Consider the following 27,721-nt stretch of genomic DNA (forward strand, 5'->3'; position numbering starts at 1 on the left):
ATTCAAGTTTATCTTGGACTAAAAAAGATGGTAAAGTAAATTAACTCTCCATTACTGTGTATCTCTCTTTATGTCTTCCCTGGATCAGAGATAAATGTCTGGAGCCACTTAAAAACTTGCATGTTGTCTGTCTTTAAGTGTGTTGTGATGCATTAGATACAGATCTCATCACAAGCTGTTTTTTTATTTTGTTCGTCAAGATACAATAATTACAGTGTTTTTAAAATGCATGATGCTACTCTAATCAGACAGTGTCCTGGACCCTGTAGTGAAGTTTGAATGTTCCAAAACCACCCCAACAATGGTCACATTTACCTGCAACGTTGGCAAGGTGAGAACAACTGTACACGTTGTAAGTGGAGTATTCTCCAAATTATTCATCATAAAGATGTGTTTGTAGAATCTGTAAACACACCCTCCTCTAAAACCAAACCTGAGTTATGAGTATTCACATACAGATGCTGCTGTATCAATAAGATTTGGATTTCTGAATCTAAATCTGTTTACAAAGAATCCTGCTTCCAGTTCTTATCCTATTATTTGATTGATTTAAGGAAAGACACCAAAATGTATGAAAAGCAAAGTTCAGCTTTATTTTTAGCCAATTTAGGCTGCTGTAAACAATCGTTATCAGAAATAATGAGGTAAAAGGTATAATAAAGAGGAAGTATAAATATTCTTGTTGAAATTGAATGTAGAATCTTTCTACCGTGTTTTGACCTGAGTTGGAGGTCATAGCATTAGCTGATTATGAAGCACTTTGGACATTAAAGGGCAATATGGATACTTACTAGTCGTCCAGGAGACTTTTTTTGTTTCTTTCTTTATTTTGTTTTATTTTTTGTTTATTTCTACTATTTCCCAGGTCGATAATGAAATTAAATTTCCATTTTTGCTCATGTTAATTAGTGTTTGATCTCTCCAAAAACACCATATCCACACTGGATATTCAGATTTTGTCCTCATATGTGTCATATGTGTCCTTAAAAATATATCTCAAGTTCCTCAATTTTAAATTGTCTCAGGTTTTTTCTCCAAGTGCACTTGAAGGTTTGCATACTGTATTCTCATGATAACCTTCTAATCTATCCATTACTGATATTTTTAACCACCAGGCCCAGGGTCTCACCTTTAAATGGTTGAAGAATAAGAAGGAGATGAAGGAGATGAAGGGGAAAACTCAGATTCTAAAACAAAAAGCCGAAGATGTGGAAGAAGATTCATTCGAATGCATAGTTTCCAACCCTGCCTTGTCTAAGACCAGTAAGGCTGTTCAACATGAGTGCACTAGCTCCAGTGAGTATCATCCAGTAGTTATTCTATGAATACATTTCTGTGGAAATACAACACCTTTGTGAGATAATCACATCAATCAAATTTTTCAAACACAAGATTTTGTTTGTAGAAAAGTGAAACAACCTCAAGATTTGTACTTATTCAAACCTTCAAACCTACTGAGGTTCTTTCACACAATATTTGCACAAATCTTATATATATGTATATATGTATGTGTATATATATATATATATATATATATATATATAGTCTTGAGTTACTGTATTAGACTGAGATATTATTTTATCTATTTCATTGAAATAGTTTTTTTCATTCCTAAAGAATTATTTGGCCTTGATTTCTGGATCATGGTGGGCATCCTGGGCGGTGGAGGAGGTAAAGCTTAATAAGCCTTTTTAACTTTATACATCTCTCCTCACAACATACTGTATGTGATTAGACTGAACAACTGAGGAATTATGATTAAAGGAATTACACCTAATTGAAATATGCAGTTTGTTTTACACAAGTTATTATTATTCATCCTCATTAGGACTTGTTCTGTTGCTGATTATCATCGTCATTGTTTGCTGCGTCTGGGCCAGAAAGACAAGAAGCATGAAAGTTAAGGGTAAGTTTCGATTCAAATCAAAAGTATTTCTTTATAACATTCATGAGTGAGTTCATAAATAGATAAAAAGATCAATCTTACGGTACTTTTTATTATGAGTTCATGCCAATATACTCAGCTAATCTGTGTCATGAGGACTGTGTAGGTGTGGATGGATTAGATTTGATTGACAGTGACCAAACAGCCCACCAACTGTCGTCACATTCAAATGTCAAAACCTGATTGGTGCACAAAAATAACATAGGTCAACATTTGATTGGTGGAGCTTATTGGGGCTCATACACAGCCTGGCAGCTCTGCAGCCAAACAGTGTTTAAAGCAAAACACTGTTTGGCTGTAAGGCCACTATTTTCATTTATATATATTTATATAGATGTTTTCTAGCATATAGTCAAAGGTAAGGAAGCAGTTGCGGTCGTGTAAGTGATACTTCTCTTCACTCTGTGGCTGTCATGGTTTATTTTTGGACAATGACAGGTAGAGAGTGACAAAGTAGAAAGAAGGGTACAATATATTTTATTGAAAGTAATGGTATATTGGTTGTTTTTGTAATTACTTACTGAACACAATCTATTTAAAATTCAGTTTCAATATGCCTGCATACTATTTAGGCCCAGGGTTGCTGTTTGGTCATGTGATTAAACACTAATGAAATAAGGATTTTGCATCATCAGCTGAAATAATGGCTGCGGAGCCCTGAGTCTGTTGCGGGTCATCCAGCCTCAGAGTGGCAGGTAACAGTAGTGAGACAAAGAGATCCAAAAGTAACAAACATACCTGACTGAGAGATGCTATTATAGTATCTGAGATCTGAAACAATGGTGGTCTGAGACTTTAAAAGACTTCAAACATGTGGTTAATTGGAGCAATCGTACATAAACCATATGAGCTCCAGCATGACCGCAACATCCCCCTTAAAGCAGCCCCAATCTTAGAAGGCAAGTTCGGAAATATAGTGTTTGTAGCAACAGAGTGATAAATAACGAGTATACTTTTATAAATGGCTCTTAATCCGAAGAACTAAGTTTAACAAAGAAATGCACTTTGGTTTTATGTTCTTCTCAAAATAATAAAGATGAAGGCAACTCATGCTTATTGACTTACTCAACGGACGAGGAGGAACTTCGTTTGGAGTGGACCAATTCTGAACAACAACATCATCATCATAAACATAATCATCTTCCTGGTTATCATCATCACCATCACCACCATCACCAGCAGCAGCCGGTCGGCCACACTGGTCCTCGAACAGCCTCCTCCTCTTCCTCAGCCCAGGAAGAAAGCCCCCAGAACGCCAAGAGTGTGACACCATGTAAGTGTTGAAGTTTAGATGAACAGAGACGTTTAGACAAACAGTCCTCCTGCTCTTCTTAATTCTTTCCTGTTTCATGTCTCTTCTCCGTCCTTCTCTACTGAAGATTAATTCATCCAAATTCAGCCAGGAAAAGCAAAGAGGCGCAATGACCAACTAGAAGTGTGTGGCAGTGTATTTATCTACAGAGATTCTGCCCTCTGCCTGTATTTTCTTATTATTTTGTTGTGTTTGGGACACTTCTGGGCGTCAACCTTTGGGCAGTGGGTGTGCAGCCCCCAGCCAATAACAGCATGCAGGATGTGAGGTCTAGTAGTGACCAGACAACATCTTTGTCCTCTGCTCCGCTCTGCTCTCTGTCAGGTATGCGTGTGTTAATTTAAGTTTTAGAACATAACCACCATGAAACAATCAGAAAATAATGTTTTATTTATGTGATTCACTGCTTTGTTCTCGCTACCGCCGCTCACTCTCTTCATTCAGGGAGGAGGGGCCAACTTTGAATGATGAGTGTTTACAAACAGCAGCCGACAAATCCTGCATAGTATACCTTTAAAAATACTTTGATATTAAATACTGGGTGCTATTACAAAACCAGAAAGTGTACGTTTAGTTGTACGAATGTCAAAAAATTAGTTTCATGTTTGATTTAGTTTTCTGCCCACTTTGTACTTTCCAGACAGGCTGCAGAAAATAATGTGATTTGAAATGTTTTTAGTGTAAAATCAACACATTTCCACAATGTAGCAGCCTTTTAATTTACATTTAACAAAAATACAAACTTTTCTAAATGTACATTTGTATGCATTTCTCTTTTTTGTATTTATGTTGTGAATTTGTGAATAAAAGAAATGTTGATTCATGTCTGTAATGTATCACACAGCAACAGGTCATATTTCCTTTACCGGACAAACTATCAATTAATCATATGTAATCATATAAGGTACAATCACATAAACTTGCTCATCAATCAGGGATGGATCATGTGCTGTTCCTTTGTCAGGACCATTCAAGTTTGCATTTACTTTTTGTATTATCTATAAAACCATTGTACATTGTATACACTGAATACATGTTCTCAGTGTGAAAAAGGCCTGTTTAAAGTGTATGCAGTGACGTTTTTAAATAAATAGTATGATATATTTTCCAGTTAAATATGTGTGGGGGGAAATGAGTATTTGAAACTGCGTCATTTTGACCTCAGCTGTGCAAAACAATGCGGGTAAACTGTGTGTGTTTGTTGTCTTTGTGTATGTGTGTGTGTGTGTGTGTGTGTGTGTGAGTGAGTCACGTATCTTGTTCCTCTTTTTGCTGAAAATGTGTTTGTGGTTTTGAGTTTGTTGGCTGTATGTGCCTAGCTATACTGCTGAGTGCGAAATTTGTATCTGAATATGTGTGTGTATGTGTGTGTGTGTGTGTGTGTGTGTGTATACACGGACGTGCATGCATATGTGTCTACTGGAGGTTTTCCTTTTGCAGCATTATGACAACAAAAAATTACAAAATTCGCCAACAAATTTTGACATTTTCTGTTATTCAGAATTGCATTTCATATATGTAAATGTAATTTAATTGTCTGTTTATTTCTTCTTTATCTCTTTTACCCTTTTTTTTTTTTTTTTACTTTACACCCACACAGCACCCACACCGAGCTGCTGTTAATGTGATTTTATCACATGTTGATCCAAAAGTTTAGCTTTAATTGCACGCTGATAAAATGTGAATTACTGAAACAGTGATAAAACCATTGTTTATTTACTTCACTGTATTCATTTTCTAGTAACCATGCATGATTTTAAACAAAGAGGCTGCCATTTACATCACAGAGTCACTGGTGTCAGAGTTATGTCAGCTTCAAAATCTCTCATAGAAGATATTCTGGATAATGTTATGATGTTTCTATATGATGATGTAACATGGAAATGAAATGTGATTTAAAATACCTATGGCAGTGATTCCTGTACTTTTTGGTTTTTGTCAAATATATTTTTCCTCTTGTTCCTGTTTGTGCAGAGTTTGACACTAGAAAGTTGTTTTCACATTCATCTGGTGGAAAATTGTAGAAAATCTCTCTTTGCTCATTGACAATGTGATTTTAAAGTGTGAGCCTATGAGTATAATTTGTAAGGACACAGCGGGTAAATCACGTTTTGGAACGGTGCTGCACAGATGCTCCCAAACACTATTGATTTCCGAATGAATGAATATTTGGCATTATTTTTCACATTAAAAAAAATATTTTTTTGGCCTGGCAGGGGTTCTTGTTGGCCTGGCGGTGCAACAGGCTTGTACAATTATAGGGGAATCACTGAATTTCTTTTCATGGTTTGGATTCCTCATGAAAAGATGACAAACTATATAGTCATTTCTTACTGCAGGTAGCTTAAGTTGTAGCAAAATGCCCACAGCTAATCCTCTGGTGGTAGCAAGTTGTTCATATGTTTTGAAAGTGGAGTCACAGTTTGTATGCAGGTCAATACCTGTAAGCCAATTTCTTATAACTAGTGCAGTGCCCATTCAAAACCTGTTTGGTATGGGCCAATTGCTTATTATTTCCCAAGAACTGCATATGTATGTACCAATTGGCAAACATATCAATTTAAACAATAATGAATTAGTAAATCAAATGGTTTAAATCTAGACAAACCACCAGTGAGACTAAACTGAGGATGAACCATAGAAGCAGTTCATGGCCTTTCAGTGGTCACATCTTCCTGTTTTTTTTTCTCCTGTGTGCGCTCGTTCTTCTCTCTCGTACAGTCTAACTGAGTGGTGCATGTGCCTTTGTCTGCTCAGCAAGTCAGAGCTCAGAAGCCCGCCCCGCTGTGATGTGACATGTTTATGTCAAACAGCCCCCTCTGCGCTCAGACACGAGTGGAGTGGCTCGCTGTTCACTTGTTTATTCAAAGCTTATTAATATTAAACATGTTGCGTGTCCAAATTGCACCAAATTCGACACTGCACTTCCTTTGGTCCCCAGCAATACACCCGCCAAGTGTGAAGAGGATCAGATAAACTGTTCAAGAGATATGCAAAGGACACACATACAGAGATTCTTTGCTTTTTAGTTAGATGAACTCTAATAAGTCTTTAATGTATATGCCAAGTGTCATTCACAGTACATAGTTCAATAGTATAGCTGAAGTCTCTTAAACCTTTTGAAGTTATTAACACTACGGATGTAATCTCACCTCCAACCACAATGTAGGTTGCAATGGCAGAGTGGCGCTGTCTGTATTTCCGCTCATTGACTCCATGGGCAGAAGAAGATGCAGAAGTAATGTTGTATTATTATTATCATTGTTTTTGTTGTTATTGTGCTTCTCTGTGTCTCTCTCCTCTCTCCCCCTCCCTCCCTCTTTCTCTCTCAACCCAACTGGTCAAGGCAGATGGCCGCCCACCTTCTTCTTGTTAAAGGGGAGTTTTTCCTTGCTGCTGTCGCCAAGTGCTTGCTCATGAGGGAATGTTGGGTCTCTGTAAAATAAAGAGTACAGTCTAGACCTGCTCTATATGGAAAAGTTCCCTGAGATAACTTTTGTTGTGATTTGGTGCTATATAAATTATTTGAAATTAATTGAATTGAACCAACCATGACCTACGCATGGTTTCTCCAATTTTCATCTTCATGAAATATCTGTCTTTAGTAAAATGATGGTGTGATTTGCTCTGTGGAAAGTTAATGTCCTCTCACTAAACGGGACCTCTTGTCCAGTATCTCCAATATCAATCCGTTCACTGGTAATATGTGTTGGCCAACGTACCAGATTGGTCATTGTGAATGCTAGTGGATCCCGGTCTGGAGAGCTGGTGCTTCCTCACCTGTCTCAGTTGTAGGACTGTTATCATGTTGTGCTTGTTCATCAAACAATAGAGTTTGGTCATCATTATCGCCATCTGTTTGAGTAGATGGGTTCTCATTTCCATTGTTCTGATTAGCAGCATCTTCAGTTGTTTGGCTAGCATGCTGTGACAGTGGTGCAGGTGCAGTCGTTGGCAGGCCTTTTACAGATGCCAAAGGACCAAAGAAAGAGGTCACTTTGGGGAGACTATTTAGATGTTTTGTTGTCTAATATTTTCTGTTTTTCAGCACCACTAGGATAGGTGTTTCGTTTCGTTTTCCTCACATTAAGAACCTTTGCTAGCTGCTGTATTAGGTCAAGTCAAGTTCAGTGATTGCAGATGTCAGCACATGAACACATGAGCCAAAGTGGCTTAACCCTATGTGCTGGAAAAAAAGTCAGAAACTGGTGGTGAATTTCAGCCTTTGAAACCTCTGACAGCAGCCTGCCTCCACTGAGTAGAGAACACATTCATAGCCCCTCATCAAACATGCAAGTTCCTGTGTAAAAGTAGTACTGGTCTTATTTTCTTCACGTTTAACATGAACATGGTAAAATTAAAAGGTACTGAAGTGGCAGCAAACAGCTGAGTACAAATCTTTTACAACATGACAAAAATGCATTTCTGTTTTTAAGATCTTACATTGATAGTTGGTTGGTGTGAAAGAAGTGGCTAAAACTGTACCAAATGTGGTCACAGATACTAAGTAAATATGAGCACTGCTGGCAGTGATGAGTCCATAATACCACAAGGAGTGTCTAAGGCCATAAGTTACTCACAAGGGTGTTAAACTGAGAAGTTTCAGCTTTAAATTTTTGCTTGTGTCGTTCTGTCTCTGTATATATTTTCTGTGCACTCTGTTATGTCATCAGTCTTTGTGATTGTAAAAAAACAACAACAACTAAATATGTAGTTTTGTTTGCCATCAATCTCGGAAAGGGATTGCATTGTTTTGTCTCACATTGTACTAACAATTGTGCGAACTGTTTCAAATTAGTTGCATGGAAACAGTTCTTCCTGTTTATGAATAGTGGGTATGAAAAACAGAATGAAAAAAGAATGCAGGAATAAAGGTCATTGGTCACATTTAGTGACATCTTAAAGGGACTTTAACAGTGTGGGAAAGTAGAAGAGACATGAAAGATTAGAACAGGAAGAACATGTGGAAATTATTCTTTAGGGGAATAAAGGCAGAACATAAGATAAAAGATATTCCTCATTGAACTTTCACCCAGAGTGTCATTTAAACAAACTGAAAAGCAAGCACAAAGGACTGCTTTGTATGAGTATTTTTCAGTGAAGTCTCATAGTATATGTCACTGCTCCAATTTTCAACTAGATAAACCTCCACACAACTTGTGGTAAGAGTGAATAGTGTCTCATTACATTTTTTTGGTATAAATTAAAGTCTTGTTTGTGCACCCGCGTGAGCCGCTTTCAAAAGTCCCCGACACCCCCAACAGCCAACCTCAGCCCAGCCCCAGAATAGCTGCACAGGTAGGAGATTAGTGGATCTGTTCCTACATGTGACATCAGGATATCTTCTTAAATTAATTAAAACTCAATTTGTATGAAGTTCTCTCTTTTTTTTGTACTTATGTTGTGAATTTATGAATAAAAGATGTTGATTCATGTCTGTAATGTATCACACAGCAACAGGTCATATTTGACTTGAAGTTTATCATGTATGTAATCATATAAGGTACAATCACAGTGAGATGAAATCTGTCATTTATGCTTTATTTTATAAACTTGCTCATCAATCAGGGATGGATTATAGTAATAGAAAATATAAATGTCATATGTGTGTTTATGTACAGAAAACTTCATGTACTGCTCCTTTGTCAGGACCATTCAAGTTTGTATTTACCTTTTGTATTATCGATAAAACCATTGTACCAAAGCATTGAATACATGCTCTCAGTGTGAAAATGCCTGTTTAAAGTGTATGCAATGACGTCTTTAAATAAATGGTATGATATATTTTCCAGTTAAATATGAGTGGGGGGGAAATGAATATTTATATTAATTTTCACTTCAGCTGAGCAGAGCAATGCTGGTAAACTGTGAATGTGTGAGTGAGTCACATATCCTGTTGCTCTTTTTGCTGAAAATAAATTTGTGGCTTTGAAATACGTGGTTAGCTATGAGGTTATGCTGAGTGCAAGATTTATATCTGTGTTGTCTGCTTATTTCTTCATCTCTGTTTTACTTTTTTCTAATTTTTACTTTACACCCACAATGTGCTGCCGTTAACGTGTTTTGATCTCATGTTGATCCAAAAGTTCAGCTTTAATTGCACGCTGATGAAACGTGAAATACTGAAATAGTGGAAAAAAACCCATTTATTTATTTCATGTTATTCATTTTGTTAGTAACCATGCATGATTTTAAACAAAGAGGCTGCCATTTGCATTGCAGAGTCACTAGTGTCAGAGTTTCTGACAGCTACAAAATCTCTTAGTAGAGATATTCTGGATGATATTATGTTTCTATATGATGATGTAACATGGAAAAAAAATGCATTTTACTGATTGTTTATATATGGCAGTGGTTTCCATACTTTTTGGCTTTTGTCCCCTCTATAACAAAGTTATGTCTATGTGTGACTCCTGTCTATGATATCACATTCTTTTTTTTTAAAGCCTCAAAAATATATTTTTCCTTTTTGTTCCTACAGTTGGATGCTTGTGCAGTGTAGAGCTAGAAAATTTCTGTGCTCATTGACAATCTGTAGGTGCAGGCCTATGAGCATAATTTGTGATATCACAACTAGTTTGGAAGCCAGTCATGGTCCAGTATGCAGCTTATACAAGTGTGATGTGGAAACTTGAAGCATCCAATCCACAAACACTGAGAATGGACTTTACAGTGAAGTAGGAGACAAGGAGTAGATGCCATTTGAATGATTTTAAAGCAGTAATTGAGCTTTTTTGTGGGGAAAAAAACATATCAGATACACATTATTGTTCCAAGCAGCTTATTTTTATGTCTTAAAACATGTCTGGAGAGGATCTTTAAATAATTTTATTAGGCCTGAAAGACTAAAACTTCTTGTTTTGCCTTGCTTATAAGTCACCTTGGATAAAACTGTCTGCCAAATAACTCGGTGTAATTAGTGCGAGAGAGTGTGCTCATAGTTTTAGTTCAGTCTCTCTCATACTAGATATTGTTTATTATTTATTGATTTTACTGCATTTTGATTATCTATATTATTTTACTATTAATATGACTTGACTGCTGCAACACTGCAATTTCCCACTGGGATTAAGAAAGTACTTTTGTCTTATTTCTTATTCTGTCTAACAGCACCAACAGTAGAGTGATGTACAGTAAATGTGATTAATTCCTCAGTCTAGGTGTAGATTCAGTTTTTTAAATAAGGAATCGCTTTTTAATCCAAATATTTTATATCTTCCTGTTTGGCAAAGTTATTTATTGGTTACCTTTCTGTTTGCTGTGTGCATTTCCTCCTACAACAGTCCAAAATCATGAGATTAGGTTTATTGCAGATTAAATCACTTGTAGATGTGAATGGTTGTCTGTATTGACCTATCTAGGGTACCTCACCACTCGACCAATGTGGGCTTGGACCAGCTCCAGCCACCTGTCACCCTGCATGGGATAAGTGAGTGTAAATAATCAATGGGTTGATGTTTTTAATAGGTGAGATAAATTGGTTAGAAAAGAAACATCCATGAAAGTACAGAATAAAGAAAAAAAAAGCACAAGATTCTGTGTTGCCCCATTGCTTCCACTAGATGGCGCCATAGCTTCATGTTCATATTTGGGTGTTAGCAGAGCAGTTAAAGCTCAGCTATTTTTTTTCACATTTGATATTTTTTGCCAAGGACCACTCCGATTGCATATAGAAATTTCTTAATATGGTGATTTCCAGCATTTTACCTCGATCCTTTTAGGGTGAAAAGACTTTTTCAACCACAGAGGCTCGTGAAACTCTTCAAAACCACCTGCATTACCTTGAAAATGCAGGCTGATAAAGTCCCCCTGCACTCAAAAATGTGTTTAGCTTATTGTTACTTCAGTTGCATGTTTGAGTTTCACTGTGCAGAATGATATATGTGCAGAGTTTGACACTCTACTGAAGGAGGAAAGTTTGAGTTCATCGAAAATGTGAGTTTAAGCTGGTGAAAGGTAATCGTGGTCCAGTGTGTAACTTGCACAAGTTTCTATATGAGAATCTGCTCAGCTCAGTCTATTAGATGTAGATACTCCAGTCTAGATTTAATGTTTTATACATTACTGTAATTTAACAGTATTGCTACAATACATCTATTTTCTTTTTTTTTTTTTATCCCCCTGCAGCCAGAAGATGTCACTATAGCTCCATGTTCTCAACATCAGGCTAATACTTTGACACTTACAGTCAGATTAGAGCAAACAGGTACAGTTCAGGTTTTAATGTTAGACCAGATCATGTTTACTGTGTTGCTATTTTACACAACTTTAACACTTCAGGTTCAGGATCATATAAACAGGCTTTTTCCTGCTGGTTTGATTTCAACAGTTTGTTTTACAGTTTTCTGGCTTTGTACTGTAAAGCTTTGGAAAAGAGATTTCAAGTTCTGATAAAGCAAATCTTTCATCACACAAAATGTTTCATATCTGAGGCGGCTGGTAGTGACTGGTTTAAAATAAGAGGGTGTGAGTCCATTAAAACCAGATCCAGTGCCAAGAATCCATGACCTGGTCAATGACTGAAAAGGGAGTGTGCCAGTAAGATAAGATTTATATGTGTGTCTGTGTGTCACTTTGAACAGATGTTGTGTGAGGAACAGATGCCACCGTGTAGACCACATACAGTAGGAGGCCTACACACATTGGCTCAATTCCTCTCTGCCACACACACTTTTTTAAAAATAGGATACTCAAAAGTATCACACCAGATGACACCTTTGACCCTGAGGTTATAAAGCCAAACTTCTCACCTCCTCTCAACCTCCTGCTCTCTCTCTCTCTCTCACTGCCAGCAGAGTGACTGACTGAGCGATGAACTTTGCCCTGCCCACTGGGTCTGTGTAAATAAATACACAGCATGAGTCTGGCCAGAAGACTGTCAGTAACTGACAACAGGAATCTGTCAACCGTGTTAAAAAGGCAGCCCGCAGGGAAAAAAGAAAATGAAAATTTAAGGGATATGGTCATTGAAATATGGTTGTTTCCCAGTTCTGACAGCTTAGTTTTTTGAAAGACAATACTTATTGTCTTGTGTGCAAAAAAATCCAAATGTTACGTCATTACCACTTAACTGTGTCCTTTGTATGGTAATCTCTTGCTTATATAATCATACAAAATCTAAAATATTGTTATGACTCTATTGGGAAAGTGTCCAAAGTTAGTATGTGTAGGCTAAATTGTTTATTTTAAGTGTAAACCTTACAGCTTTCATCTTCTTCTTCTATGGTGCCTGATATAAATTCCTTCTCTCCCCTTCATCGTTTATCATTATAATGTGTCCTATTGTTTCTGGCAGTTTATTGTATATATATATATATATATATAACTTTAGGTTGTGGTAAAGTTAACACTCATTCGTGTAAGAACTGGAACAGGTGAATTTATTTACATGGAGGTTGTGCTCTATCACGTGTACCTGTCAGAATAAACAGGGGTCCGCTCCAAAGTGTCTTAATTATTAACCTACACAGTGGTAACGACACCAGTTACATCAAGCTGTAAAAGTATCATCAGGTGATAAAAACTAGAAAAAAATGACATTTTAAAATTGTGAGCAGGTTTAAAAGGTGTCTATTCCACTTAAAGGAATAGTTCAACATTTTTGGACTGACACTTAGCTTAGCTTAGCATAAAGACTGGAAACACTAGGAAACTGCTAGCCTGGCTCTGTCCAAAGTTAATAAAAATCTGCCTACTAGCATCTCTAAAGCTTATGAAGTAACTCGTTATAACAGTGTCACCGCTAACAGAGGCTAGAAGATTTTATATATTAATGCTGGAAGAAGTATTCAGATCCTTTACTTAAGTAAAAGTACATAAGTATTATCAACCTGATGTAGTTAAAGTATTGCAAAAGTAGTGGTTTGGTCCCTCTGACTGATATATTATTATATATGACATCAATAGATCATTAATACTGAAGCATCAGTGTTAGAGCAGCATGTTACTGTTGTAGCTGCTGGAGGTGGAGATAGTTTCAACTACTTTATATACAGTTAGCTAGTTTATTCCAGTGGTCCCCAACCTAGGGGTCGGGCCCCTCCAAAAGGTCACCAGATAAATCTGAGGGGTCGTGAGATGATTAATGGGAGAGGAAAGAAGAAAAAAAGTTCTGATACACAAATCTGTTCTCAGTTTTTGGACTTTTTCTCTAATCTTTGACTTTTGGTGAAACATTGGATCATTTGAACATTTATTGAAATGAAACCATGTGAGAAGTTTAGAGGGAAAAATCACTATTTGGTGGAGCTGTTAACAACTCATAGCCATGTTAAATAAATGTGACCCTGACTGCACACTGCTTTTTGTAAGACGTCAAAAGCCAAAAAGGTTGGAAACCACTGGTTTCATCTTTAACAATGTGTTGTATTTTAAAAGCTTGTGATATTATCCATTGTGTCAAATCTTCATCTGAAAAGTAACTAGCTGTCAAATAAATGTAGTGGAGTAGAAAGTACAATATTTCCTTCTGAAATGTAGTGGAGTGGAAGTATAAAGTAGCATCAAATGGAAATACTCAAATAGTTCAATTCAGTACTTGATTAAAGTTACCTTCCACCACTGTCAAAGTGGTAAAATATTAAATGAGATGTATTGACTAGCAGTAGTAATTTGAACTCTCTGAAGGAGGAATCAATCATATCAGAGGTGGACTTCGCTGTCTGGACGATATCTGTCATATTACTGATTAAAAGACATATCACTCATCACCAGTTAAACCCTGTGACAATACAAGAATGCTGTGGGAACCTCTCTCTCTCCACCTGGGACCTCCCTGTTTCCCTCCACTCCTCCTTCAGACCGTCACCTAACTTCCGGCCACTCTCTCTCTCTCTCTGTCTCTCTCTCTCCCTCTCCCCTGTATCAGCCTCTCTCCCCTCCCTCTCTATCTGTCTATCTCGCCTTCATTCCTGCACACACATGAAACCGGTTCAGTGTGTGTGAGCCATGTAAACGCTCCCGTCGGGACTGTAAATTTACTGGATTTATAGGAATCGCGGTGTGCATCCGTTTTGCGTTGCGGCTCCGCCCGGTGTGCGGTGCAGGCTGACTGCACAGAGTTTTATTGGATTTGCCCGACAGCAGCGGCGGGAGAGGAGCAGTCTTACCCCACACATAGGACAAAGGAGACGGGGGAAAAATTAAGGAAAAAGACACGAGTGCAAGGAGAGAGGAATGAAGATGGATAACTATCTCCTCACACTCGTTTTCGGGCTTTCAATGCTAGGTAAGAAACGTTTCTTTGCTTGACTGTTGATAGCTAATTAACTCCGATACGTGCCGACGTTCTTCAGCAACGACGAAACCCCGTTTGGAAATCTGTCAATTTAACGTTAACTTGCATGTTTGCTAAGTACATGCGTGCCAAAAGATCAAATAAAGCATTTTCTGTATCTTTAATATCCACTTAACAGTTCGGCATATGCTATTTCCATCAAGCGTCACTTGATTTTAATACATTTTAAAGCTTTTCACTTGGTTGACACGGCCAGCTACTGCCATCCGCATGGTAGTTCATTAGGAGAAGTTCATGAGTGCAACAAGCGAAGAGACTCAAAAAGTTTAAATTTAAGTGAAGCAAAAGTATTGTTCGGTATATTGGACTATGCCGTATTGAAGAGTTAATCCCAAGTATTGAAAAAACGGGATAAAACATATTCCTAGATGTGTCTGCGTGTAAGGACAAGTAATGGCACCTTAAATTGGCAGATTGTTAAACGGAGTTTGGCATGATAGTCTCTCTTTGAGGGGCGAACTGCACATATCAGTAAGGCTCTGGGTATATTTCCCCATTTAACGGTGCCACCATGTAAAAACCTCCATACACTATTGTTTTTAGCTAATGTTATCAATTAATTTTGATTGATGGCTAACTATTCACCTATATTAAGGTAAATTAAAGGGAAAATCTTTCTCCCATTAAACTAAAACAGCCAGTTCTGCTTTGGGGAGAAGAAATACAGAGATTAATTTATTGTTATAGTATGAAAAACAGTTAATCAGCTGGATGTGTTCCCTCCCATCAGTCCACTCTGATTAGCCAAGAACACTGTACTTCCATTAAGACCAATTAGCCAACATGAGGTGACCAGCTTTGACAAGGTCCCATTAGCCTGCTGAGAAGCCAAACCAGGCTGGTCACCATGATTAGCCTTATTATTTGCATTGTATCCATATCAGAGTCAAGCCAGGCTGACTAATTATCAGACTAAAGGCCAGTGCTTAGTCATTTGTCTGGTTTTCAGCACAGGGCTTTTTCCCTGGCCTTGTCTCTACCTCTGGGCCAAACAAGGCTAAACAGGGCTTACCAATACAGAAGTTGCCATATGTTTTGAGCATAACAGTGAATGTCAATGGGGCCCTCCTGTGTGAGACAGGGGGGGACTTGGCTTAAATTAGTGCAGTGTAAGATGATCAAATGTCGGTGTGTGTTTCTGTAGGTGCGTGTTTATTCTGACTCTGCAGAAGGGAAAGTGGCCATAGGACAAATAACTTCCCTTAACATGGTCTGTTATGAACGGTCATGCTTGAGCTAAATTCAAACACAAACCACAGACAGTGTTATAGACCATAGAGACGCTGGTGCCATCGACATATTGTGGCCCCGTTGGTATGAAATATACGGCTCACATTCAAATTCCCAAGAGGACAAAGTCCTTTGGTTAGATTTTGACTTCACCTTTAATGTAACCACCTGACTTTCAGTTTCGTCTCCTGTAACATCACGTGATGCATTTACATTTTTATGAATAAATATTAACACAGACCCAAAAATGTATTTACTGTCAGCTGACATCCAACATTAGCCTGTAGTCTTATGGCATTTGGACCACATGATGAGAACATAAAAGCGCATTTACTGTTAAGCTTTCAACTTTTTTGGCATTTATTATGCAGTCTGCTTCTATCATGCAGAAGTCTTGCATCCACAATTTCGCCATTTATGTTTCAGAAATATTTAATGAACCTTTTGATAAAAACCCAAGACAGCAAAGTAAGACTCACTGAAAATCAACCAGGTTCTATCTGTAATCTCATTGAAAGAAGGCGTTTGCAGCCTGGTTTTGAGGTAGGAACAGAAATAGTCTGGAGTATCAATCATAATATAATCCAAACAGATCAGATATGAAGGCTAAATAACCCAGCGAGAGCTCACCTTTAAATGACCTTAACTATTGCTTCTGGTTGTATGAACCAGGCTCTTGAAAGTTTTAGCTTGTTCCACTTTACTAATTGGGATATTTCATACTAATTGGGATGTTACACATACTGTAATCATAGATTTTAGAAAAATATGGCCATTTTCACTGATTAATTTGTCACATATTTTCTCAATTAATCAATTTAATTAATCCTCAAATATCTTTTGTACCATCCAACAATCCACAACCCAAAGATATTCAGTTTACCATAGAAAGAAAGAAAGCAGAAAATATTCACATTTGAGAAGCTGGAATCAGAGAATTCAGACCTTTTTTTTTTCTTCTTAAAAAATGACTCAAAACGATTGAGCGATTATCATAATAGCTGGCGATTCATTTAATAGTCTACTAATAGTCAACTAATTGACAAATTGTTGCAGCTCTAACGCCAGCACATTTACTCCAAGACCAAAAAATGGACTTTTCAATCCAAGTTGGAACTTTGTCACGTCAAAATGTTGAAACAGCAGATGATCCAACTTAATGTCTATTTTTGAAATAAGATTTTGACTTTGGAGTAAGCGTTTGGGCGTTTCTCTTTTTCCACTGGTGCTACTTTTTAATAGCTTTGCACCCAACGTGCATATAATTGCACATTTCACATTTAAATTTACAGCCTGGAATTTGGTTTTACTGCTCATTACCATCTCAGCAGCCACTGAAACCAGAAAATTCAAATTTGGAAAAAAGGGAGGAAATTAAGATGAGAGGGACAAGTGGCAAACACTATTGCTGACTCTGATAGGCTGAGACACCTGTCAATCAAGCAAACATAGTCCAAACATACCTATTAAATGGAACAATATCTTTCAATACTGCCAACATTTGAAGAAACTGACTGATGATCCAAACGTCTTGGAGATCCAAATCCAGCTGACCTGTCTCAGAACAGGTGTGCAGGCATGTGGCAGGAAGGAACCACATCCCCTCTGTGCCTCTTCAGCCGGTGCTCCAGATATGTCCGCCCATGCATGCCACAGTGACGTAAAAATGTCACAGTCTGCTATTTTTTTTTAACTTGATTAGAACACTTTCTGGGTGTCTTGTGGCTCCACCGGCGGTGCAGACAGACGGGCTTGAAATTGAGTTTGAAAACCATAAATCTCAGCACCTGGCCAAGTCGCTCATTTTAGTGATGAATGGCCCTATACCCCTCACCCACATACACACACACACACACAGGCATACTGTATATTATGATAATTTTGTGGTATTGCAGAGCAGACATCTTATAGCAGAGAGGAAGAGTTTTTGTTTTTGCCTGATGGTGGGATAACTTGCATTTAGCACATATATTGAAAACTTAACTTAAGGAAATGATTTGAGTTTTGAATGTTGACGGCTTTTTGCTACTTAGTGTCGACATAGTGGTGCAGAAAACCCTGCAGATGTTTTCAGGGTTTGGAACCAGCCCTCAGACACTCTTCATACCGGATTTTCCTGAATTGAATGACTCAGTTTGTCATGTTAGCTTGAGGTACAGCAGCAAACGCACGGCATGCTGTAGGTCATAGATTATGGCTTCTTTATAACAGATTAATTTGTTACCATTAACATGGTAGCTGTCAAACTCCTCAGAAACCAACACGTCAGCAATCTGTCAGTCTGCGGTTTACTGTATCTGATGGGAAGTTGAAGATTATATAAACCCTTTACCACTTCGACTGACAGAAATAGTAAACAGAAACCCAAAAATACAGTAAGCCTTTTATGTGGTACTTTCTTCATTGTGACTGGTTACTTACTGAAGCAGAAAAAGCTGCAGAGAAAACTCTCACTCAGCAGGCTCAGAGATAGCGGGCTCACACACATAACACCAGGCCGACTGCCAAGAATTCAAGTATTGATGGACAATACAAGCACAGGGCTGGTTTATAAAGTACTTTTTTTTTTAACCAAAGCTGATCCAGTTATAGATTTTTATTTAAAACACTATAGAAGATGGGCCCTATTCATGTTTCTCTACAAAAATGCTTTTTTTATTTGCAAACTTTGCAAATGCATCAATTTGACTGTTTTAACAGTCGTGCAAGACTTTCTCTTAAATGAAAAACTGTATAAAATTCAACATCAAGTAATATTTAACCCAAGAATAAGTTAAGAAGACTAAGGATCTGCAGTGATGGTTTCAAATGATTGAAACTCCATTCTAACTGATAACAGGGCAATGAAACTACTGTGAACCTTCATGGTTGCATTTCCTTGCAGAATGTTAAATGTGAGGATTTGAAGCTTTTGTGTGTCATACATGATGGTAAACTGATTATCTTTGGATCTTGGACTGTTGATCAGGAAAAAAAAAGACATTTGAAGACGTCACCGAGGTTTATAAGAATTTATAACAAGTATTTTTCAGTATTTTCTAGCATTTTATATACAAAACGAATAGGCCTAAATCATTAATGGAGAAAGTAATTGTTGTTAGTTGCAACCTTAAACCAAACGAGACAAATCTCTCAACGTCTCAACACAATCAGCTGTAAAAATAATTGTGCCTGAGTTAAATAGTCTAGAATTGGCAAAACTATAACAACTATTTGATGCCAGCTTTCAGTACTTGACAGTATTGGATACTTGGTGCAATGGTCAGTTTTTCTGTTCACACCAAAAATGTACTGAAGCTCAATACTTGGCCCTACTTCCTCTACAGTAAGCATTATATTGGGTGCCAAGAAACAACTTGTTCATTCAACTGTACTCCTCTTACATACAAACCCAGCAGCACTTTACCTTTACCTTTAGCTGAGTGCAGACGCGAGCTGGATTGTGGAGGCCAGCAGCCAGATTTCACCAACCAGGAAGCAAAATGTCAGTGAGCAACCGACTCGACTGAGCTGTCAGACTCTGCTGTGTTGCTACATGCTTCATTCAGCTGGAATGTCAGTGTTAGACTTCAGCATTCACTTTGACTGAGCAAGGAATGCAAACTAGCTGATTTGATTTGATAAAATGAACCTTGCAATGAAATTACACGGCACTAAAAGTACACTTGGAAAGTAATTTAGAGCGTTTACATAGAAATCTCACTCTCTTGCTCATGGTCTCTGCTTTTTGGGGAATCTTTTAAATCTGCTAGAGTGCTGACATAACCAGTGGTTGCCCAATAAAATGATGTGGGAATGAATGCGTAAGCAGAAATACATGTAGCCTACATGGAGAGTGCAGTGCAGGTTTTGGCAAAATCTGTGTCGTCATCAATACTGTTCAGCTCTACACAAGTTCCAACAAGCCTTTTGGGTGTGTGTTGGTTTCTGTTTTTAGATGTTGAAAGGGGTCCTTTTGTCCACACACTTGAAGTGTTTCTTTTTTTTTGTCTTAATATGGCTTTTTGTAATTTTCTGTTATTTCTATGCTGTTTATAATGTTGGATATCTATGTTAAACATGGTTAAAGTTCCAAAACTTGTAAAAATGCTTCCTGCAAGTCAAAAGCCAGGGCTTCAGCTTGCTCTGAACTCTTCGTTTGCACTGACTACATTTACATGCACATTAATATTCCACTATTATTCCGAACTTGACAATATTCTGAATTTGATACTAGTCATGTTAACGGCATATTCCGTTTGGATAATCCGAATTAGGCCTTATTCTGAATGTAGCATTTTGCGATTAAGACATGTGGGATATGCTGATATTTATTCGGGTTTTAGGGGCATTCTTTGGACATGTACACAGCTCATTTGGAATATGCGCCTCATTTGGGGTTTTTACTGCAGTTTGCGACACACAGACTTCTTGCCTGTTTATTCCTGCACAGGCAAAATGACTTATACTGGAGCAGGAAGGCAGACAGAGGAGAGTGGAGAGTTGTTCAGGGTGGGCTGGGAAAACAGAGGGCGCCTTCTCTGTGATGGGAACGGAGAGCATTGGTTATTATCCTGACATGCAGTCATGGAATGATAGTGACAACTCGGTGTGATGCACCCAAAAAACACTCAGCAGTGTCGTAAACATCCTGGGACAGCCTAGGTACTGGACATGCCTGTAACTTTAAATTTATAACATCAGTCATATCAATATCACTTATAAATAGCAGGCAGCAGCTCACTAATGTTTTTCACCTCGTTGATTTACTTCACTGCCTGCGGAGATCTTGTGATTCCCGTTCCCACAGGAGCATGGGGAGACCCTGAAAACCCTCTGCATGTAAACGGGAATATTAGTGGGATACTCATTTTCATTAGCCATGTAAACAGCTTAGTAGGAATATTGCCTTTTTCGGGATAAGGGCAAAAACTGAAATATTTTGTGCATTTAAATGTAGTCAGTGTAACCTTTACCTCATCCTCATGATAATGTCAGATTGTTCGCACACGTCCACAAACGACCATTTGTTCCGTAACCTTTGTTGCTAAGGTCTTTCCAGGGGTTGTTCGTATCGTCCATTTGCATATTTTGGATCAGATTTTAGCTCAAACATGTATTTGTATGTGTATATGTATTTGAAAAGTTCCCATTTTGAGTAAAGAATGAGAAAAAGATTCTGATTGGCTGGAAGCTAACAGAACAGAGTGGGCTCAGCAGGAGGTGGGCCTTAAAGAGACAGGAGCTAAAATGGCCTGTTTCAGACAGAGGCTGAACTGAGGGGCTGCGTAAAGGGCTGGAATAGGATAAATGAGGAGTTTTTTGAACAGTAAATTATGCAAAGATATTTCAGTAGAGCCCCAGAACATAAATATAGGTCTAGAAATGTGCATGATACGCCCCCTTTAAGATTGAGATCAATAGTCCATGTGAGATTTGTCAACTTTGTCCTTCAATATATTAAATTTGGTCAGTGAGGCACCTATGGCATGCTGCTTTGATACTGCTTTAATACTGTTATTAGTCATCAGGCTTGCTGCTAGGAAGCATACACAAAAAATGTTTTCCTTAGCCAGTATATCTGAATACAACCTATTCATTCAGTGATTCTATTTTTATAGGACTGATAGCTGTTCCTCATATAGATGTGGATGTAAACATAGCATAGAGCATTGATTTGTGAAGCTTTCAGTCTTCAGAATAAAGATTTCTGCTCTCTGAAGTGTCAGCTGGACAATGAGATAAACTACCCAGCATCAGCACATTTGTTTGTTTCTGCAGTAATATTGACCGTAAAATAACAGCAACTCAAAACTGTACCAACTTTTTTTGTTAATTTTAAAATATTCTCTCCGTCTCTGAAGGTGGGTGCTTGGCCCGGGTGGTGACAGTGTCTCCTGGTCCATTGATCCGGGTGGAGGGTCAGCCGGTGTCCATCAGATGCGACGTCAATGATTATATGGGACCTCGTGAGCAGGTAAGTCGTTTTCATTGACACGTCCATATCACACCTGGGTACATGTGGACAGACAGATCTCAGGTTTAAAGGATAAGGGTGGTGAAGTTCTGTATTTTTGTTATTATCAGAAATATCAATAAAAAAGACCAATGTGTTCAAGTCTGTTTTTTAATACTTTCTGACTCCCAACCCAGTCTGTGGCTCTTAGTGCCAAACCCTTTTGGTTTCTTGGTTTCACTGATTCTCATTTTTTGCCTCTTTATGGAAACATGATAAGTAGAAAGGGCTTAATAAAGGTCCCGAGAGAGAGTTTTGAAAAAGTCCCAATATTTCTGCAGTTGTGGGCAAGATGAAAACATGTGATAGAGATGCAAGATGAGTTGTAGCATTTGTTTACAATATGCAAGTACATTTTTAGCCAATTTAGATATAGGACGGTGTACCCTGTGTATAATCTTGGACTGTAAAAGATTTGAGCGAACAGGAAGCCCTAGTGCCAATTCTTTTAACTGCCTCCTTCCACCACTCTGTGGTAAGTTCAACACCCAATTCTTGTTTCAATGCATTAAATATTTATCAACAGGATACAAATCTAGGATTGTGAGACTTTCATAAAACTGTGAAATCGATTTATTTATGAAAAGGTTAATGTTCAAGAAAGATATCATGAGGTTGAGATGGAGGTTCAGCAGGAACATTAGGAAGTAAGGTGGTAACACAATGCCTGATTTGAAGATGATGAAAGAAAGTGGTGCAAGACAAATTATAATTAGTCATTATTTCACTTAGTCACTGTAGTTTTTAGAAAATGTTACTCAAACAGGAGTTGACTATGTTTAATTGCTCTCATAGTAGAAAATTCTGCATTGTACACCTCAGGGTTTCTGACTCTTTTCTGCACTGTAATCTTGCTTTTAGATCCCAGAATTCCCTGCAATTCAAGGGTTTATTAATTGTCATATCAATGAGAGTGTGGCATGTTTTAATAATCTGTTTTTAAAGAGTATCAAAGTAGCTTCTATGATAAGTGAAATGGCTATACTTTAAACCTACTGCACTAAAAAAAGTGTCCTGAAGGATGATGGTGTTTGTCAGTCATGTAAATGTGGCTACCCATTTTTTAAGTATTCATCCTCTGGAGAGCATCAATGTTCTCTGTATAATTCTTCATGAGATGTGGATATTGTGGTTATTTTGGCCTGATTGTAGCATGAGGGAAAAGGTCAGGGGGTCACCAAAATCATTTACATGAATCCTCTGGGGATCATGAATGTTCAAATATTATCCGGCTCTATCCTGCAGGACTTCGAGTGGATGATGTCCAAGGACGGGAACGCGCCGAGGATAAAGATCATCTCCACCTTTGACACCAGCTACTCCCACGCGTCACTAAGCAAGCGCGTCGCATCCGGCGACATCTCTGTGGTGCGGCTCACGGACAACGAGGTGGAGCTGAAGATAGCGGAGGTGAAGGCGCAGGATGCCGGTTTCTACTGGTGCCAAACGCCGAGTACTGACTCCGTCATCAGTGGCAACTACGAGGCTCAGGTCCAGCTTATTGGTATGTGGGTGTGTGTGTGTATGTGTGTGTGTAGGGTGGATACATTTTTTTTGAGTGTCACAACCCCCATAAAATGACTCATTCACTATCTGAGTTTGATCCATTCGGTCTGATAACATTTGGAAAGTCTAGAAGAGCAGCTTGATTGAATTATTTTATCCTCATTCAAGTTAGCGAAAGGCTAAACCAGAAGTTAGCCAGCTCAGCCAGCAGAACTCGCTGGTGCACATGAAATTGGGAGGCAGGGTTAAAGGAAACGCTAGTGCACTTGCTTTATGGGCCCCACAACACGGAAGATCATGTGGAAGCTGTGTGGAAGATCCGGGTAATTTTATTACCGGAAGTCGAACTTTTTCGGCTTTATGCGCCACTGAGCAACTTTCATAGGAATGAACGGGGCCCCGCCTATAACACTGTATCCAGTTCTCTTAATACATCTATGGTGTGTGTGTTTGAAGCTAGCTGGCCATGTCGGTTCATTTAACAGCTATCCCCATGACTTACTAATGCTCTGCTGACCATGTACATACCCTGCTACACACACACCACACACACACAAACTCTCCTGCAGGTTTTAGACAGTTACTGGCTAATAATTTGGCTTTCACACAGACACACAACACACCATGCACCCCTCAGCACACTGGTGGTGGGGAGCAGATGTCAGGTGGGAGTACTTGGCTTGTGTCAGATGAGGGCCAGAGAGACAGAAAGTTGGGTAGTGAAACACAAAGGCTGAGAGAAGAATATAAATATCATCTTATGGCATGTAACAAAAGCACTCCAGAGGGAGAAATGTTAAATTACATGTACATTTAGTATTGGACACTTGATAATTAGTGGAGTCATTATTGACTAAGTAAGGCAACAGTTAGCAGCAGGGATTTGTTTCCTCACCAAGATGTGGGAGGTGAAAAAGAAATGTATGCACCTTAAAAAGCAGGTTATTAATAGAAACATACAGTATGTAGAATCTTTCATTGTACCTCATGAACACTGCTTATAACTTTCTACATGTTGTTGCAGGATTTCATTAGAATTAATATGATCGACTTCTCAAAATACATCCACAGTGGAAATGTTTTATTTCTCCGATTTTTGTTAAAATCACAAAAAACATGTTTTATCAGTCAGAGCTCTGACATCAACACATCTTTTTTTGGGATTAGATTCTAACAAGAAATGAAGTATTTAACTTGACAGTGCTCTGTATTTATTTTAGAAGGGTTTTGCTTATTTGGGTTCATCTGTCGTTATTTTGAAATACAAAATTATTCTGTGCAGAAAAATGAAAACACGATTTGGAGGAAAAGCCAGAGGATGGTTTCCGTAAAAGTGTCGATTCAGCAATTATTCAGGGAGTGCTGAGTCAGCCTTTTTTTTTTTTATACCAACTCAAGTTTTGGAAAGAAATTGAAGCACTGATAGTAAACAAATGTTTGGTTTGCTCTTGCCAACTAAAACAACATAATACTAGTTAAGGCAGTTGATGAAAGCCCTTAGATTTTCTTTACAGGCATCGAGTGCAGTTTAGTTATATAATGATCCCACTTGAATTCACTGCAGATTTCTGGTATTTTAGAACAAAAACACCACAACAATGAGAGCTAAGCACCAAAATGGTTACCTCTTAAATGTTGTTGTAGCAAATCTGCACTACTGAGTTTTAAAGAAACTGTCTGAGTTTTGGGGCAATATGCTTGGTTATCTTATTTATTTCTGGTGCAGTCTTGAGTTGCCAGACTTTGATACTAACTGAACATGCGGCATTTGCTTGCATTCAGCCGTGCTAACCTGAGCGTATCATTTTATCATCATCCATCATATCAAATAATCATAACACTGCTCTTTTCGGCATTCAATCTGACATCAAATTCAGCACCATAATGGGAGCAGCTATTGAAGACCAGCAAAGCAGTGAGGAAATAAAACAAAATCATCTGCATACAAAACATGAATCATGATAAGATCACCCTAAAAAAAAAAACACAACCTGTTTAACAAGCCTTTATCTGCCCGCACAAGTCATCCATTTACAAGTCAAAGAGGAGAGATAACATACCACCCTGCCTACAACCCCTCTGCAGAAAGAATCAGATACTGCAGTTCCTCATCCAACCCTGTCTCCTGAAAATAACATATATGAATTTGTTTAGCATCCAACTTGTGGTTGGGTTCAGGCTACAAAAACACTGATTAAGGTTAGGGAAAGATTTTGGTCCATTAAAACATTTCCAGCGTTGATAAGACACGTAATCCGTGCAGCATTTGCTCTTGTACATTAGTAATATTTAACCTGCATGGTTTGATAAGCTTTTCAATACACCAGATAAGTATTATTTTTCAACTTCCTTTCCCACAATGGGCACATAGTAGTTCTAAAGCAATGTGCAAGTTCAAATGTAGTATTGGTATGTGTTTAATCTTCAACAAGAAGCCATACTTAACTTTTCCAGCCTCAGGCTTCAAAAGGTTTTTTTTTACTATGACCAGAGCATTTTAAGCCTACTATTGTTTATTGTTATTTTAAATAGATAATGGAAGTAAGGTCTTTATATTTACAGTCATTGCAACAGGTACAGTATATGACCTGTAGTAGCCATGTTGTAGATCTCCAGGCTAATACAGTATATGAAACTGTTCACAGTAAACGACATTCTGTTGGCGAGGTTAAGGTCATTATCTTTACAAAATAGTTTAAAACGTCTTGCAAACTGAGAATTATCATCTGAAGTAACTGCTTGTAAGTCCTCTATGGCATGAACACCTGCTGTCTAATTGTCATAGTGAATAAGTTAATAAAAACATTGGGTGTTTTTTTTTCCTTTTCATAATATTTGAGTGGTATAATACAATTTTAATTTTTCCTTTTTTTTATTGATCTCAAATCTCCAGTCAACATTAAGTCTTACTGTTTTGTTGTAATAGTTGTATTTTACTTTGAATTTCAAAATATTGCCGCTCCTCCAGGTATTTAACCTCAGACTGATTGCTTACCCTTTAACAGGCAATTCCTTAGCTCTGTTAAAGGGTCAGTTCACCCAAATCACAAAAACACATTTTTCGCCTCTTCTCTAGTGAAATCTATCTATGTTTTATTTGTAGAGGCTTGACATATATGTGCCACTCAGCCAAAATCTTCTAATTACTCAGGATCATTTACAGTAAGGCTGCAATTGATTTATTTTCATTATTGATCAGTCATCTGGTCCATAAAATGTCAGAAAAACCCAGGATGCAACCTGAAATGTCTCGTTTTGTCTCGACCAACAGTCCACAACCCAAAGATATTCAGTTTATTATAATGGAGGACTAAGGAACGCAGAAAATATTCACATTAAACCAGTGACTCAAAACTATTAATCGATTTATCAAAGTTGTTACCGCATTCTGTTACCAACTAATCAATGAATTGAGTAATTGTTGCAGCTCTAATCTGCAGAGCTTGCTGTGGCCTCTTTTAATTCAGACTATTTTCTGACAGAATTAGAGGTGAAAGAGAAAAACTTGTGTTAGCATTTTCCTTTGAATTTAATTGGGTTTCTCGCTCGCAGTTATCCAGTTAGTAATTAAACATATTTCGGAGACTGTATTGGTCTAAATCCATTGTTAGCACCAACCACAGAGGATGTTTAAAAAATGATAATTCCTTCTTTTTTTTGTTTTAGAAATGATGAATACAGTATGAGGTGTTAGGTTGTTAAACCCCAAAATTTGAGAGTTGAAGTCACAAAGAGGGATTGTCTGACAGCAGGTTAGTTAGTTCCATGATGCATGTTCAGCTGCTCTCTGCTTCCCGGCACGGCTCCCCAGACACCTTGTTAAACTTAGACCTGAATTAACTAGGCAGCGCTGTTTATGTGGGAGAGAGAGAGAGCTTGTGTCGTGCGCATGTAGAGCATTAGTGAATAGTGTGTTTTGTAGTGTATGAAAGAGAGAATGTGTGTTTGTTAGACAGTCAGTCGTTAACAGAGATGATGAGTTAGATTTGTTGCTGGAGGGGCTGTACCAGTCGAGACTTGTGCACCACGTTCATCAGTACACACGCATTGTGCTTCCAATTATCATTATTAATTATTAAACTCAAAGTGTTATTAGTGTCCAGTACTGTCTTATTTATATCCATCCTTTATATTTATCTTAAGGATTCCAATAAAAACATTCTACATTTGAACCTGACACACCTTATATTTATAAATCTGTTAAATCTGAACATAGGCATCATAAAAACACTTCTGGAATCAGCTCAATTTAGCTCCAACTAGATTTTTCCTTATTACCATAAAGATGTTTTTTGTTGTTTTTTTTTTTCCCCTGCTCATCCATGGTTTCAGTGCAAACAGGAACTGCTAGCAGCTAATGCAGCATGACATTTCATGATGCAATATTTGCCAAAATGTAAAGGCTAAATAAAAATGGGGTTGAGGTAAGGCTTACAG

At 37.9% G+C, this 27,721-nt stretch overlaps 2 protein-coding genes across 3 annotated transcripts in view; both read left to right on the top strand.

Annotated features, from left to right (window-relative positions):
• Nucleotides 1-9,041, top strand: part of LOC122976340 (immunoglobulin superfamily member 8-like) — a 40,146-nt gene extending 31,105 nt beyond the window's left edge. The window contains exon 8 of the transcript XR_006400912.1: nucleotides 8,718-9,041. The gene's annotated coding sequence lies outside the window, so the exon portion shown is untranslated. The remainder of the gene's footprint in view (nucleotides 1-8,717) is intronic.
• The window catches only part of ptgfrnb (prostaglandin F2 receptor inhibitor b), an 89,703-nt gene that overhangs the window by 2,335 nt on the left and 59,647 nt on the right, over nucleotides 1-27,721 (top strand). Inside the window, exons 1-3 of one of the 2 annotated variants that reach the window (XM_044344742.1) lie at nucleotides 14,010-14,484; nucleotides 21,627-21,739; nucleotides 23,024-23,282. In XM_044344742.1, coding sequence (XP_044200677.1) covers nucleotides 14,433-14,484; nucleotides 21,627-21,739; nucleotides 23,024-23,282 — 424 coding nt within the window. In that variant the 5' untranslated portion in view covers nucleotides 14,010-14,432. Of the gene's footprint in view, nucleotides 1-14,009; nucleotides 14,485-21,626; nucleotides 21,740-23,023; nucleotides 23,283-27,721 lie in introns of those variants that run through there. The other variant, XM_044344743.1, reaches the window with a different exon arrangement.

This window comes from Thunnus albacares, chromosome 24, assembly GCF_914725855.1.
Source record: "Thunnus albacares chromosome 24, fThuAlb1.1, whole genome shotgun sequence".
Classification (NCBI taxonomy): Eukaryota; Metazoa; Chordata; class Actinopteri; order Scombriformes; family Scombridae; genus Thunnus; species Thunnus albacares.